Source organism: Ahaetulla prasina, chromosome 14 (genome assembly GCF_028640845.1).
Source record: "Ahaetulla prasina isolate Xishuangbanna chromosome 14, ASM2864084v1, whole genome shotgun sequence".
NCBI lineage: Eukaryota > Metazoa > Chordata > Lepidosauria > Squamata > Colubridae > Ahaetulla > Ahaetulla prasina.
Genome location: NC_080552.1, coordinates 15,373,022 through 15,386,639, shown reverse-complemented (window position 1 = coordinate 15,386,639; position 13,618 = coordinate 15,373,022). Strand labels below are relative to the sequence as shown.

Below are 13,618 nucleotides of genomic sequence, written 5' to 3'. Positions count from 1 at the left end.
AGAAAACCAGATTAAATCAAAGCAAAAGAGTTTTAAAGTTTCCTTACATGCCAGAGGCATTCGAGAAACGTTTTGGGTTTCGTTAGCAAGAAATAAATACATTTGATAAAATTGTTGGATCCTTGATAGAAATGAGGCCCAGGGTATAACAAATGGAGAAGATTTAAGCTGTGACTGCTTTTTTAATCGTAATATTATTTTGGCTACATTCAACGGTTTGATGGATCTGGTTCAATGAAAACCCCGCCTCCTCCAGTGCTCAGCGATGGTGAGAACTAGATCCAGATTCTACCAGTTTCTCTTCGACAGAAGAGGAAGTTGAACAGTGGAGAAAAATAACAGCGCACACACACACAAAAGCCGAAACCAAAAAATCAGAATCTCGCCCATACAAACCGTGTACCGTAAAAGTAGTATCTGAAGTCACGTGGGTTTTTTTCCTTGCAGGAATGATGACTAGTTATGGAGCTTTATTGTAGAAAAATCAACTTCTAAAAAGGAACGGAGGTGAATCACATGTTAATGTGTTAAGCTGCACTAGAATCCAAAGTCCCCCATCATAGGATAGGTATGTAGACAACTTCCCACCCAACATATTTGCCTGCATACATTTGGTCCTCGGTCCAGGAAAAATGTCACGGTTGGCATTCTTTAGCTACTGCTCAACGCAAACATCTATTATTAGCTTGGAGACGTTTCTCCTCGTGTGGAACAAACAAGGCCTAGCTTCGTTCAAAAACGCCCACATCAACTCTTGAGATAGTTCCAGAGAAGAGCAAAATCGGAAGGGCCTCGCCGAAACATCTGGCGTCAAGATCATGTTCTAACTCTACCAGAAGCATCCTCATCTCAGAACAGGTCATTCCAACCTCACCAGAACAGGTCTGACTTCGAAATGGACCATCTGAAGGACCAGAACGCTTCATTCCCAACGTGAGAACGTGCCCACAGGAAGGTCCTGTGCGTCTCCAGCCAATATTTTATCAAGGACATCGCTCCGATGAAGCAAGCAGAATGGCGGCTTCGCATAAGACGCCAGTCTTGAAGAAACGACTAAAAGCAAGAAAACTTTGACGGAGCAGGGACCGGGAGTACCAACAAAGGAGGCTCCTCCTCCTCCTCCTTTGCAAATGACGCGGAGGCCCATTTTACGTTCTTGAGAACTTTGGACCCAACTCCATGAAATGTGAAAAGGTTACCTAATTTTGCATCGGACTGAGCAGCCTGTTTTGGAAAACACAGGATATTTTGAGGGTCGTTAAGACCATCCCATGAATGCAACTCACTGGTTTTTCCTGTTGTCTTTTGTGGGTGGGGGGCTTCACCAGGTAAAGGTCCATGGCATAGAGAGGGTCTCCTGACACCTTTCTTGACTTTCACTTCCAGAGCACTCCTGGGTTTCTCCACTTTGGGTTAGATCTGGCCAGAGACCCTCTCCCACAAGCCCTCGGGATTTTTTTCGTAGAGGCGAGGTTTTTGAGTCGGGAAGAGGGTCTTATCGGGGTACGGATGCTCTCTTAGATAAAGCAGGGTAGCTCTGATGTGTGACACAAAATGAGGTGGCTCAGCCAGTGGCGATGTGGAGAGATTCTGCCAAAGATACAAAAAGGAATATTTAAGGAAACCGACTTAGTGCTCTCTGAGCTTGGGTTTTTTCTCCTTGCAAATGTTTCATTACACACCAACACTTGCAGGGCAGCCACTAAAAAAGAAACAAAAAACAAACCTCACTCCCTTCTAGCGTTGATGATGTTACCTAGTTGGGTCATGAAACGTCTGCAAGAAAACAACCAAGTTCAGAGAGCTCCAAGGACCCTTCTTCAGTCCTTCTCCTCCTCTTTCACTTTCTCTTCCTCCTCCTCCTCTCCTCCTCCTCCTCCTCTTCACAAGTCCCCCTCCCTTCTAGCACTGATGATGTTACCTAGCTGGGTCATGAAATGTCTGCAAGAAAACCACCAAGCTCAGAGAACATCAAGGATTCGAAACGAAAGAGATCATATTGCGGCTTAACACAATACACGACACTCGGCAACCTTTCAGCCGAGCTTTTTCCCAGCTGGGGTCCCCTTGGCCAACTCCAGCTTACCTGTAAGATGCTCTGGTTGCTCTGCTCCAACCAGAAATCCACGTGGGGGAAAGGAATCCAGTAGTAAGGCCCGATGCAAAGTTGTTCCTTCTTGGAGTCATAAATGCTGATCATCTAATAAGAGACAGGAGCAGCTTTAGCAGGTTATGGCAGGCGAAACGTTTAGCACGCGCAGAACAAACCCCGGTTACTCAGCAGAACCAGAAGCCGGAACTGTTCATCCTGGCCCCGTTATAATGCCAGATCCTGTTGATGTCTTTCTCTGATTCTCATCTATGTTCCCTGGTCTGACTCTTCCATTGGTTTTCTCCCAGGAGAAACACACCCCAACAATGGCAGGGCAAATAACTATCAATCTCTATCTCTCTATCGTCTCTCTCTCTCTCAACTATCTATCATCTATCTCTATCTCTATCTGTCCATCCATCCATCATTATCTATCTATCTATCTATCTATCTACCTATCATCTATCTCATCTATCATCTATATCTCATCTATCACCTATCTCATCTATCATCTATTATCTATCATTTATCTCATCTATCATCTATCCATCATCTATCTATCATCTATTACCTAACATCAATCTCATCTGTCATCTATCATCTACCTATTATCTATCACCTATCTCATCTATCACCTATCTCATCTATCATCTATCTATTATCATCTATCATCTAATCTATCATCTATCATCTAGCTCATCTACATTTATAGCTCATCTATCATCTAGCTCATCTATATCTATCTATCTATCATCTACCTATTATCTATCTATCTATCTATCTATCTATCTATCTATCTATCTATCTATCTATCTATCTATCTACCTACCTACCTACCTACCTACCTACCTATTATCTATCTATATATCTATCATCTCTCTCTCTCTCTCTGTCTCTCTCTGTCTCTCTCTCTCAAACTTCTTAACATAAACAGGGAGCAAATGCCACACTTCCTCACACTGATGATATCCAAGTTGGGTAATGAATGTCTACAAACAAACAACTAAGCTTAGAGAAGATCAAGGGCTCCATAATTCAACTCCGAGCTATCTATATTCTCTTCTATGTTTTATCTTTCAGACTGTAAGTTTTTGACAGAGGACTTTTCCCCCTGAAGTGCGGTTCCCTTTCTCATTCTTTTGTACAATCATTGCTAACCTTTGCTCCTGCTAAGACCCTGGCAGACCGCATGTCTTCATCAGGTCCTCGGTCTGGAAATGTGGCGTGGAAAATCTCACCCGTTTTAACATTCGCAGCTGAAAGGGAAAGAGCCACGTAATAAGAAAATACGTTCTTTCTGAAGGGATTCTGAAAATTGTCTGAAGTGGTGTAGGGTTTCCTGCCTGGGCAGGGGGTTGGACTAGAAGACCTCCAAGGTCCCTTCCAACTCTGCTATTATTATTATTGAATGCTCATTAAACATTAAGTCAAAGGACAGAGCAAGTTGATTGACAGGAAAATCTTTCAAACTGCCTCTCTTTAAGTGTTAAACAAAACATGCATCTTTTATTTCTATTCATTGGTACCTTAATCAGCCAGTTTAAAAAAAAAAAAAATTAAGGTGGCAATCAATACCTGATCTCACAATTGTAAGCCAGTTTTTAAACCTGGCCTCAAATGCAAGAAACGTTAAACTTACCGATTCCATAAATATACGGCAAATGCCTGCCATTTTCTTGGCGATCGTTCAGTTCTGTAATGAACACATACAAATTGACCTTATCAAAAAAGCAATAAACTGGGGAAGTATGTAGTGGCACAGCTAAGTCACTTCAGATTGGGATGCACAATGTTTTTCAGGCTGGGGGTTATATTTTAGATTTGACAGAGAATATCCTCACAAAAGGAGAAGACAGAACCAAGATAAAGGTATTTAGTTAAGCTGGGGGGGGTCATCCGTCCCTAAATTTGATTATATTTAAATGTTACATATATTAGATCAATTAAATATAATAAGTATGACTCCTCTCCTTGCAGTTTTAATTTTTCCCTTCTGCCATGTTAAGAGTCCATATTGCAAGTATTTTTAAGGGTCTGGGGGCCATACCCAAAAATTTGGGGCAGGGGGTGGGGAAAATTAGCTTTTAGACCGATTCCTTCCTTTGGCTACTGGCATATATTCCCTGTTAAGAAAATAACTTTCCTTTGCAATGGTACAAAGAAAAATTGAACAGAGATCAAATCCTACAGTAACATATGAATGAATGAATGATTAACATCTTCATTAAGTAAAAAGGAAGGAATGTAATGTTTGTTTATTTGACCAAGGTTAAAAGAAGTCGTGTTTTTATAAAATTCAGGCAACATTTTACAGATTTTCTGCTGACACCAGGATTGTTAAAATGGTTGACCAAAATTCAAAACATAAGGAAGTGGGTTTCATTATAAACCGATTCAGACAATACAATAAAGACATATGTAAATTACCTGTGACACAGAAGGTCATCAAATAAACATTATCTAACAAGCGGTCAAACGCTCCTAAGAAAACAAAAAGAAAGACTATGAAACTCATAGGCCGAGGAAAGAAATACATATTTAACTACATGATGAAAAATAATTGTATTATTCAAATACTCCACTCTGGTTCCAGGCTGGGTTTATCAAAACACCCCAGCTTCTCATCTGGGACAACTGCCCCCTTATGTTCACTACCAACAGTCCATTTCTGAAACCATAGATGACGTTTCTAGCTTAATCAAAGACACAGTCAACCAATCCGTTCCAAGAAAATTATCCTGAGAAATTTGTGACCCAAAACTAATAGTCCAGCATTTTACTCTTCCTACCGATGGTATAAGGCAGGGGTCTCCAACCTTGGTCCCTTTAAGACTTGTGGACTTCAACTCCCAGAGTTCCTCAGCCAGCTTTGCTGACTGAGGGACTCTGGGAGTTGAAGTCCACAAGTCTTAAAGGGACCAAGGTTGGAGACCCCTGGTATAAGGGATATAAGGGACACGGTGGCTCAGTGGCTAAGAAGCTGAGCTTGTCGATCGAAAGGTCGGAAGTTCAGCGGTTCAAATCCCTAGCGCCACGTAACAGGGGTGAGCTCCCGTGACTTGTCCCAGCTTCTGCCAACCGAGCAGTTCGAAAGCACATAAAAAATGCAAGTAGAAAAATAGGGACCACCTGTAGTGAGAAGGGAACAGCGTTCCATGCACTTTTGGATTGAGTCATGCCGGCCACATGACCACGGAGACGTCTTCGGACAGCGCTGGCTCTTCAGCTTTGAAATGGAGACGAGCACCGCCCCCTAGAGTCGGGAACGACTAGCACATATGTGCAAGGGGAATCTTGACCTTGACCTTTACTGATGGTACAATATATTCTGTAGGCATCAACATGACTCAACCCCTCTTCTCCATAAATATAACTGGCTTCCCTTCACTACAACCTACACCATGTAAGCTCTTTTTCTAAAGCAGAAATCTATTTTTCGGGAGCCCACAAAATTCCCACCAGCTCACACAACTGGCCAACTTCATTCTACTTCAAAGAGAAGCCCAAATGTTTATGAAGACCCCAGCAAAGCCAAAAATACAAAACTTACTTAACAGTTGACTGGTAAGACGCTGAGACAAGCGCCGATCGTCACAAAACCCTCCAACCAGATGCAACTCCAACCTAGCAGACACAAAATCCAGAAACGTTCGTTCACTTTTCAATCCCTTTCAAATTGAATTTGAATTAGAATAGAATAGAATTTTTTATTGGCCAAGTGTGATTGGACACACAAGGAATTTGTCTTGGTGCAGATGCTCTCAGGGTACATAAAAGAAAAGATACGTTCATCAAGGTACAACATTTACAACACAATTGATGGTCAATATATCAATATAGATCATAAGGATTGCCAGCAACAAGTTATAGTCATACAGTCATAAGTGGAAAGAGATTGGTGATGGGAACTATGATGATTAGTATATTTCTCACTAGGATTCAGTTTGGTTTCTGGGTAAGTAACTACAATACAGGATGTTTATCAGAGACATTCTGTTATTTATAAGTGTTGTGGTCCGCCAGCAGCCTGCAGAGCTGGCAACGGAGTCAGACAGCGATGAGGCTGAGGAAGAACATGGGCCAGTCCTGGAGGCTGGGGAAGGCCCGGATGAGGGCTCTGCGTCGGAGGCAGAGGTGGGGCCAGGGCCATCGGGGAATGATGTGCGAACTCTGGAGCCTCCAGAGGCTGACAGTAGTGAGGCAGAGGAACAGGAGGAGCCTGTTCCTAACGCACGCATGGGAAGAGCTGCCAGAAGGCAAGAGCAGCTCAAGCAAAGAGGACGACTCGGGAGTAGGGCCAAGAAATGACTGGCCCCTCCCATAAGGCTTAAAAGACTAGCAACTGCACTTGGACTCTTTGCCGGAAAACAGTGTTGATAGCTTCATCTCGCTGCATTTGTATCGGTGTCTTCGGAATTTTTGCCAAGAAAGGCCTTTGGCAATTTGCCTAATTGGACCAAGGTTGGTGATAGGACTGAGGAATTTGTGTTGGTTTAATTTAGTTGGACTACACTGAGAATGAAGTAATTCTCAGCTGTTTGTAAAGTCTATTTGTTTTTACACTGGCTGAGTTTCCTACTCCTATTTGGGTCTGGGTCACAACAATAAGTCCTTGATTTTCTAGACACAATTCGAGACAGAATTTCTGTTGCTAAGCTTAAGTGAACCACGCCTGCTTTTACAACCTCTTTTGCCATGGTTAAGCAAATCGTTGCAATTGTTTGTTTTTTGTAAAAAAAAAAATTTTTAAAAACAGACAAACATACATTTTTTCTGAATAGAGTATTGACCGGGTCAAAATTCATACAGCTTATTTTCCCCAAATTTAACTTATATATTTCAGTTCCTGCCATTGTATTCCTTTTCTACTTTTCCCTTTTTCATCTCTATTTTACATTTAATGGATAATCAGAATTACTATCCGCTCTAACCTCCTAATCTTCTTTCATTTCATTCTTTTATTTATCACATATATTTTTCAATATTTCTTTATTCTATTTTTATTCTGTTGAAACCCTTTAATTTACACACAATCATTTTGACATTTCACACTTATTTCCGAATATCCATTGTTTTCTAATGGTGGACCAGATTATCATATCTTATTTCCTTATTAATCATTTTACCCTTTTAACAATGTATTTCTTCAGTTTTGTTTCCCACATCATCTTTTTAAAATAAAGAATATGCCGGTTGCCAAGCATCCAAATTTTTATCATGCAATCATGGAGATGACATGATGATAGTCTTAAGTGCGAGGACCCGTCGTAATTTTTTTCACTGCCACTGTAGTTTCAACTGGTTGCTAAACAATTTTTTGTAAATTGAGGACTACCTGAATTCAGTTTCAGTTGAAGAGGTAGAAAGCGGCTGAGAAGTATGAAGCCCCCAACTTTTCCCCAGATTATTTAAAAGGACTATTTTTTTAAAACTGACCTTCCAGAGTCTGTGCTTAGAGAAAGCACTTTTACTGCATTTACGATCAGCAGAACTTCTGTTTCGGTATCTGATCCATCACAGTGAGTTAGACAAATTGCTCCACTCCCTAAAAAAAAAAATACAATGAGAATTTGCATCTTATGGGCAACTGTAACTATAAGGAACACTTCTCTATTTGGAACAGACTTATCAAAACACGTATAAGCCAAAGGATTTTTGAGGAGTTGAAGATCACTCAACTGGGAGACAGTGAGGTTATGGCCAGCTGTGACAAGATCTGTAGGTTTCTGTAGTGCTTCTTCTAAATCTAAACACTGGAACCAAGAAGACAAAACCCACAAATCTATCTCAAGGACTTCCATCAAGCTCTTATTCCACTTCTAAACCGCAACCTGAAACTTTATAAACGTTTAATTATAGAGAATGGGAACCAAATCAGGGATTTTTCAGGAATTTCAGTACCTGTATGTCTCAGAACTACAAAATGGCACGTGGTGGCATCGTCTGAACCAAGAATGGAAACAGAACCTATCAAGAAAGCAGGAGAACATCATGTAAGATCTTGGCCGTCTTCTCTTGAATTGAAAGTTAATACTCATTCGAGGTCCCACCTACCATCTTTGGACGTGGTGGCTGCAAATTCTCTTTGCTGGACATAGAGAAGTCCTTTTGGTCCCACCGCTTGAGCGGGTTGGCTGCGGAACTGTTTGGCTTGCTCCTGATTGGGGAACAAGAGTTTTTGTACAGGTCTTTGCGGGTCACAGACAACACAACTTCAGCAAAACAGCTATCAAAAGTTCTCTGATCTGGGCCTCCAAAGTAAGAAACATAGCTAGCACCTCTCCTAAGATCTGGAAACCAAGCAGAGCTCCACATAAACTGGGAATTGCTTGAACTGTTAATAAGCAATAATAATAAGTTTATTCCCACAAATTTATAATGCAAGAGTCGATTATGAGAATAGGAATGAGTTTGGATTCCAGGTGGTGGTAGGGCACTTTTGTGAAGATGTCCTTAAAAGTTGACTTGTTCCCCTTAGCTTGAGGAACTAAGGCCAAAAGTTGGCTTTAGTTCCTCAAGCTAGGTCAACACTGGTTTCTAGCCTGCTGCCTCAATCACTACACCAAACTATCTACACCAAACTAGCCTGTGGTCTTCTGGGTGCACTTCAAGGTGCTGGTTACCACCTTTAAAACGCTCCATGGCATAGGACCCGGATATCTTCTGGACCGCCTTCTGTTACCATATGCCTCCCACCGACCGGTGCACTCCCATAGAGAGGGTCTCCTCAGGATGCCGTCAGCCAAACAATGTCGGCTGGCGACCCCAGGGGGAGAGCCTTCTTTGTGGGGGCACCTACCCTCTGGAATGAGCTTCCTCCTGGACTCCGTCAACTTCCTGACCTCCGGACCTTTCGCCGCGAGCTGAAGACGTATTTATTCTTCCGAGCAGGACTAGCATAAAACGGGTTTTTTAAATTGGATTTTAAATGGGGTTTTATATTATGTATTTTATAATTTAAATTATTGGCCACATTGAATAAGTTTTTTAATTGGTTTTTTATTGTATTGTATTGTATTGTATTGTATTGTATTATATTGTATTTTATCTGGCTGTTAACCGCCCTGAGTCCTTCGGGAGAAGGGCGGTATAAAAATTAAAATATTATTATTATTATAATATTATTATTATTATTATTCTTTCTCCAAGTGTATTATACCATGGACAAAATCCATAGTGACTCCTCAGGACAATATTCCTACCTTGTTTCAGTCATGGGATGTTTTTGTTTTTTTTTAATTTGCATTTATATCCCGCCCTTCTCCGAAGACTCAGGGCGGCTTACACTATGTCAGGCAATAGTCTTCATCCATTTGTATACTATATACAAAGTCAACTTATTGCCCCCCAACAATCTGGGTCCTCATTTTACCTACCTTATAAAGGATGGAAGGCTGAGTCAACCTTGGGCCTGGTGGGACTTGAACCTGCAATATTGCAGGCAGTTGCTGTTAATAACAGGCTGCATTAGCCTGTTGAGCCACCAGAGGCCCTATGTTGATAAACTATGTCCAATCGCTTGGATCTAGCCATCACGTTCACCCACAAATCAGAGTCCTAATGCCGGGAACGACTGAGGGCAAAAAAAGAACGGGATGGCAGAGAACGAGGTGGCTGGATGGAGTCACTGAAGCAGTCGGCTTGAGCTTAAATGAACTCCGGGGGGATGGTAGAGGACAGGAAGGCCTGGAGGAACGTTGACCATGGGTTGGACACGACTTCGCAACTAACAACAACATCTGTAAAGGGTCAGGCAGTGAAATACTGATCTATTTTTCCATTCTTTGGCGCTCAGCCTTCCTTATGGTCCAACTTTCACAGCCATCCATTGCAATTGGGAAAACCATTTGGTCAGTTTCATTACATGTAAGAAGGGATGCGGTGGCTTAGTGGGTAAGACACTGAGCTTGTCGATCGAAAGATCGGCAGTTCAGCGGTTCGAATCCCTAGCGCTGCGTAATGGGCTGAGCTCCCGTGACTTGTCCCAGCTTCTGCCAACCTAGCAGTTCGAAAGCAGGTAAAAAATGCAAGTAGAAAAAATAGGGACCGCCTTTGGTGGGAAGGTAACTGTGTTTCGCATTGAGTCATGCCGGCCACATGACCACGGAGAGGTCTTCGGACAGCGCTGCCTCTTCGGCTTTGAAATGGAGATGAGCACTGCCCCCTAGAGTCAGGAATGACTAGCACGTATGTGTTTACCTTTTTTATATTTTAAATGTAAATTTTACATTTACATTTAAGGGGCGTGCATAAGAGCGCAAGCGTGCCTACCGTTCGTGTCCTATTGTTTCCTTTCGTTATATCCAATTAATATAGTTATTACATACTCGTACTCATATATATGCTTACATATTGTATAATTATTTCATGCTTGTGCTTATAGATACTGCGTGACGAAAATAAATAAATAAATACCATTTTATTAGATGCAACGGTTGTATTGTCTTCCATATATTACAATACATGTAGGGCAAGCACATGACTCCGACATGACCTGTGTTTAACACACAGAATCATCTATTGCAATGTCCTTCCTGTCCAAGACTACTTCAGCTTCAATCGCAATAATACACGAGCACACAATAGATTTAAGCTTAATGTGAACCGCTCCAATCTTGATTGCAGAAAATACGACTTCAGTAACAGAGTTGTTAATGCCTGGAATGCACTACCTGACTCTGTGGTCTCTTCCCAAAATCCCCAAAGCTTTAACCAAAGACTGTCTGCTATTGACCTCACTCCATTCCTAAGAGGTCTGTAAGGGGCGTGCATAAGTGCATAAAAGTGCCTACCGTTCCTGTCCTATTGTTTTCTTTCATTATATGTGCTTGCATATAATTTTATATACAATATATAAATTTGTATATAATTTTATATATAATGTTGTGACAAAAATAAATAAATAAAATAAATGTGAGCCACATGTACTGTGCTAAGCTGAAGCTTGGGGAATTCCGCGAGTTGAAGTCCGCCAAGCTTCAAGTACCCAAGATTGGAGACCTCCTGCCCTAGAAGACACCTGCCTGCCTGCCACCCACCCATCCAGCCAGCCACCAGGTGCGAGGGGGATCCCCAGCCCCGCCTGCCCCGGGGGCTTCCCCCGCTTTGCACCAGAGGAAGGCAACCCTCCCCCCCACCCACACACCCAATTTCCAGCCCAGCCCGGGTGAGGATCCCCTCGCAGCTCCCCGCAAGGGCGCAGGGCGCACCTGAGTCCCGCTCGCCTGGTCTCACCTGGGGGCGCAGGAGCCCCGCCCCCCCCCCGCCCGCTCACCTCCAGCTCCGGGAAGGCGCGCAGGTCGCGGAGGGGCCGAGCCGGGTCGACCCGCCGCCCCCCCACCCACAGAGGCATGTCGGGCAGCCTCCACGCCGGAGAAGCTGCAGGGCGCCTTCCTGCTCGGGGCCGCCAGCTGGACTCAGGCTCCGCCCCGGCTGCCAGGCGCCCTGGGAAATGTAGTCCGGAGAGGAGGAGGGGGGGTTGGAGCTCAGGGGGAGAAACCCCCGGCCCCGATTGGGGAGGGGGCGGTGGATGGTTCAGGGACTCTCCAGTTGCCTGCAGGGGGCGTCCAGGTGGGCTTGCTGGGGTTCCCCAATCATGCCTGGTAGAGCAGGTGTGGTTGGTCCATCTGGGCTTTCTTTCTTTCTTTCCTTCCTTCCTTCCTTCCTTCCTTCCTTCCTTCTTTCTTTCTTCCTTTCTTTTTTTCTTTCCTTCCTTCCTTCTTTCTTTTTCTTTCTTTCTCTTTCTTTTCTTTCTTTCTTTTTCTTTCTTTTCCTTCCTTCCTTCCTTCTTTCCTTCTTCCTTCCTTCCTTCCTTCCTTGTCTTTCTTTCTTTCTTTCCTTCCTTCTTTTTCTTTTCTTTTTTTTTTTGCTTTCTTTCTTTCTTTCTTTCTTTCTTTTCCTTCCTTCCTTCCTTCCTTCCTTCCTTTTTCTTTCTCTCTTTCTTTCTTTCTTTTCTTTCTTTCTTTCTTTCTTTTCCTTCCTTCCTTCCTTCCTTCTTTTCTTTCCTTCCTTCCTTCCTTCCTTCCTTCTTTCTTTCTTTCTTTCTTTTCTTCCTTCCTTCTTTCCTTCCTTCTTTCTTTTCTTTCTTTCTTTCCTTTCTTTCTTTTTCTTTCTTTCCTTCCTTCCTGCTTTCCTTCCTTCTTTCTTTCTTTCTGTTGTTTCTTTCTTTCTCTTTCTTTTTTTCTTACTTTCTTTCTTTCTTTTCCTTCCTTCCTTCCTTTCTTTTCTTTCTTTCCTTCCTTCCTTCTTTCCTTCCTTCCTTCCTTCCTTTCTTTCTTTTTCTTTCTTTCCTTCCTTCCTTCCTTCTTTCTTTCTTTCTTTCTTTCTTTCTTTCTTTCTTTCTTTCTTTCTTTCTTTCTTTCTTTCTTTCGTCAAGTACATATTAGATCAGGGGTCTCCAAACCTTGGCAACTTTAAGACTTGAAGTCCGCAAGTCTTAAAGTTGTCAAGGTTGGAGACCCCTGTATTAGATAATATACAGCGGTGGGATTCAAGTAATTTAACAACCAGTTCTCTGCCCTAATGATTTCTTCCAACAACCGGTTTGTCAAACTGCTCAGAAAGTTTGTCTGAAATGGTGTATTTGTCTGAAATGGTGTAGGGTTTCCTGCCTGGGCAGGGGGTTGGACTAGAAGACCTCCAAGGTCCCTTCCAACTCTGTTATTATGTATATGTATTATAAGTTAATAACTGGTTTTCCTGAAATGGTGCGAACTGGCTGAATCCCACCACTGCCAATATATATATAATGTATATATATATATAAGTTTAAGCATGAATTGAATACATAAAGTGAATACAATTCAAGGGAACATTAGGATAGGGACTATCCTCTCCATAATGCCCGCTCTCTTCTGGCACTGAAGATGTTACCTAGTTGGGTCATGAAATGCCTTGCAAGCCAACAACCTAGTTCAGAGAGTACCATGGACCCCACAGTCGTTGTCGCCTATTCCATAACTCCCACTCTTCTAAGGTAGCACTGATAATGTTACCTAGTTGGGTTATGAAATGTCTGAAAGAAAATAACCTAGTTCAAGAGCATGAACCCCATAGTCTTGTCTTGTCTTTTCTTTTCTCTTTTATTTCTTTCTCCCTCCCTCTCTCTTTCTCTCTCCCTCCCCTTCTCTCTCACACACACTCCGATGTCATTCTTCCAAAGGGTCAAAGAATCCATGGAAGAATAGAAATGGTCCTCATTTAGCAAAAACAATTGGGATCAGCAACGTGATCATTCAGAGAAGCTAATGCTAGGTGTAATGGAAGGTGTGGATGACTTTGGGGGATGAGAGAAAGAGATGCTGCTACCTAGGGATGATAGATAAGAAACCGGAGGAGCCCGCAGATGCTTAACGGTTAGAAGAAGAAACTTAGGAAGGGCCTGCTCTACAATTAAAATTGGCAGCAGGAAGTTTGTTCCTTTAGACTTGCAAAATCCTGTTAATATAGCCTAACAATAAAGTTGTGTGTTTTAACCAGCAGGTTCTGACAGGTTCTGGAGAACCGGTAGAGGAAATTTTGAGTAGT

The 13,618-nt window shown here is 42.5% G+C and overlaps 1 protein-coding gene across 1 annotated transcript; it reads right to left on the bottom strand.

Moving 5' to 3' along the window:
• Positions 1-157: 157 nt before the first annotated feature.
• On the bottom strand, positions 158-11,506 carry NTAN1 (N-terminal asparagine amidase). Its single transcript, XM_058157251.1, has 10 exons — positions 11,367-11,506; positions 8,147-8,249; positions 7,994-8,059; positions 7,529-7,637; positions 5,643-5,716; positions 4,520-4,573; positions 3,732-3,785; positions 3,251-3,348; positions 2,087-2,200; positions 158-1,590 (listed from the first exon to the last, which is right to left on the bottom strand). The coding sequence occupies exons 1-10, from the start codon at positions 11,442-11,444 to the stop codon at positions 1,414-1,416; spliced, it is 927 nt and encodes a 308-aa protein (XP_058013234.1). The 5' UTR covers positions 11,445-11,506; the 3' UTR covers positions 158-1,413.
• Positions 11,507-13,618: the final 2,112 nt, after the last annotated feature.

What these genes read in the sequence shown, in the direction of transcription:
- NTAN1 (XM_058157251.1), bottom strand. Translation starts at nt 11,444, where the DNA reads ATGCCTCTGTGGGTGGGGGGGCGGCGGGTCGACCCGGCTCGGCCCCTC. An exon ending in GCCGTATATTTATGGAATCG is followed by an intron (nt 3,349 to 3,731) that starts GTAAGTTTAACG and finishes TTTCCCTTTCAG; the next exon opens with CTGCGAATGTTAAAACGGGT. An exon ending in GGGTCTTAGCAGGAGCAAAG is followed by an intron (nt 2,201 to 3,250) that starts GTTAGCAATGAT and finishes GTCTCTTATTAG; the next exon opens with ATGATCAGCATTTATGACTC.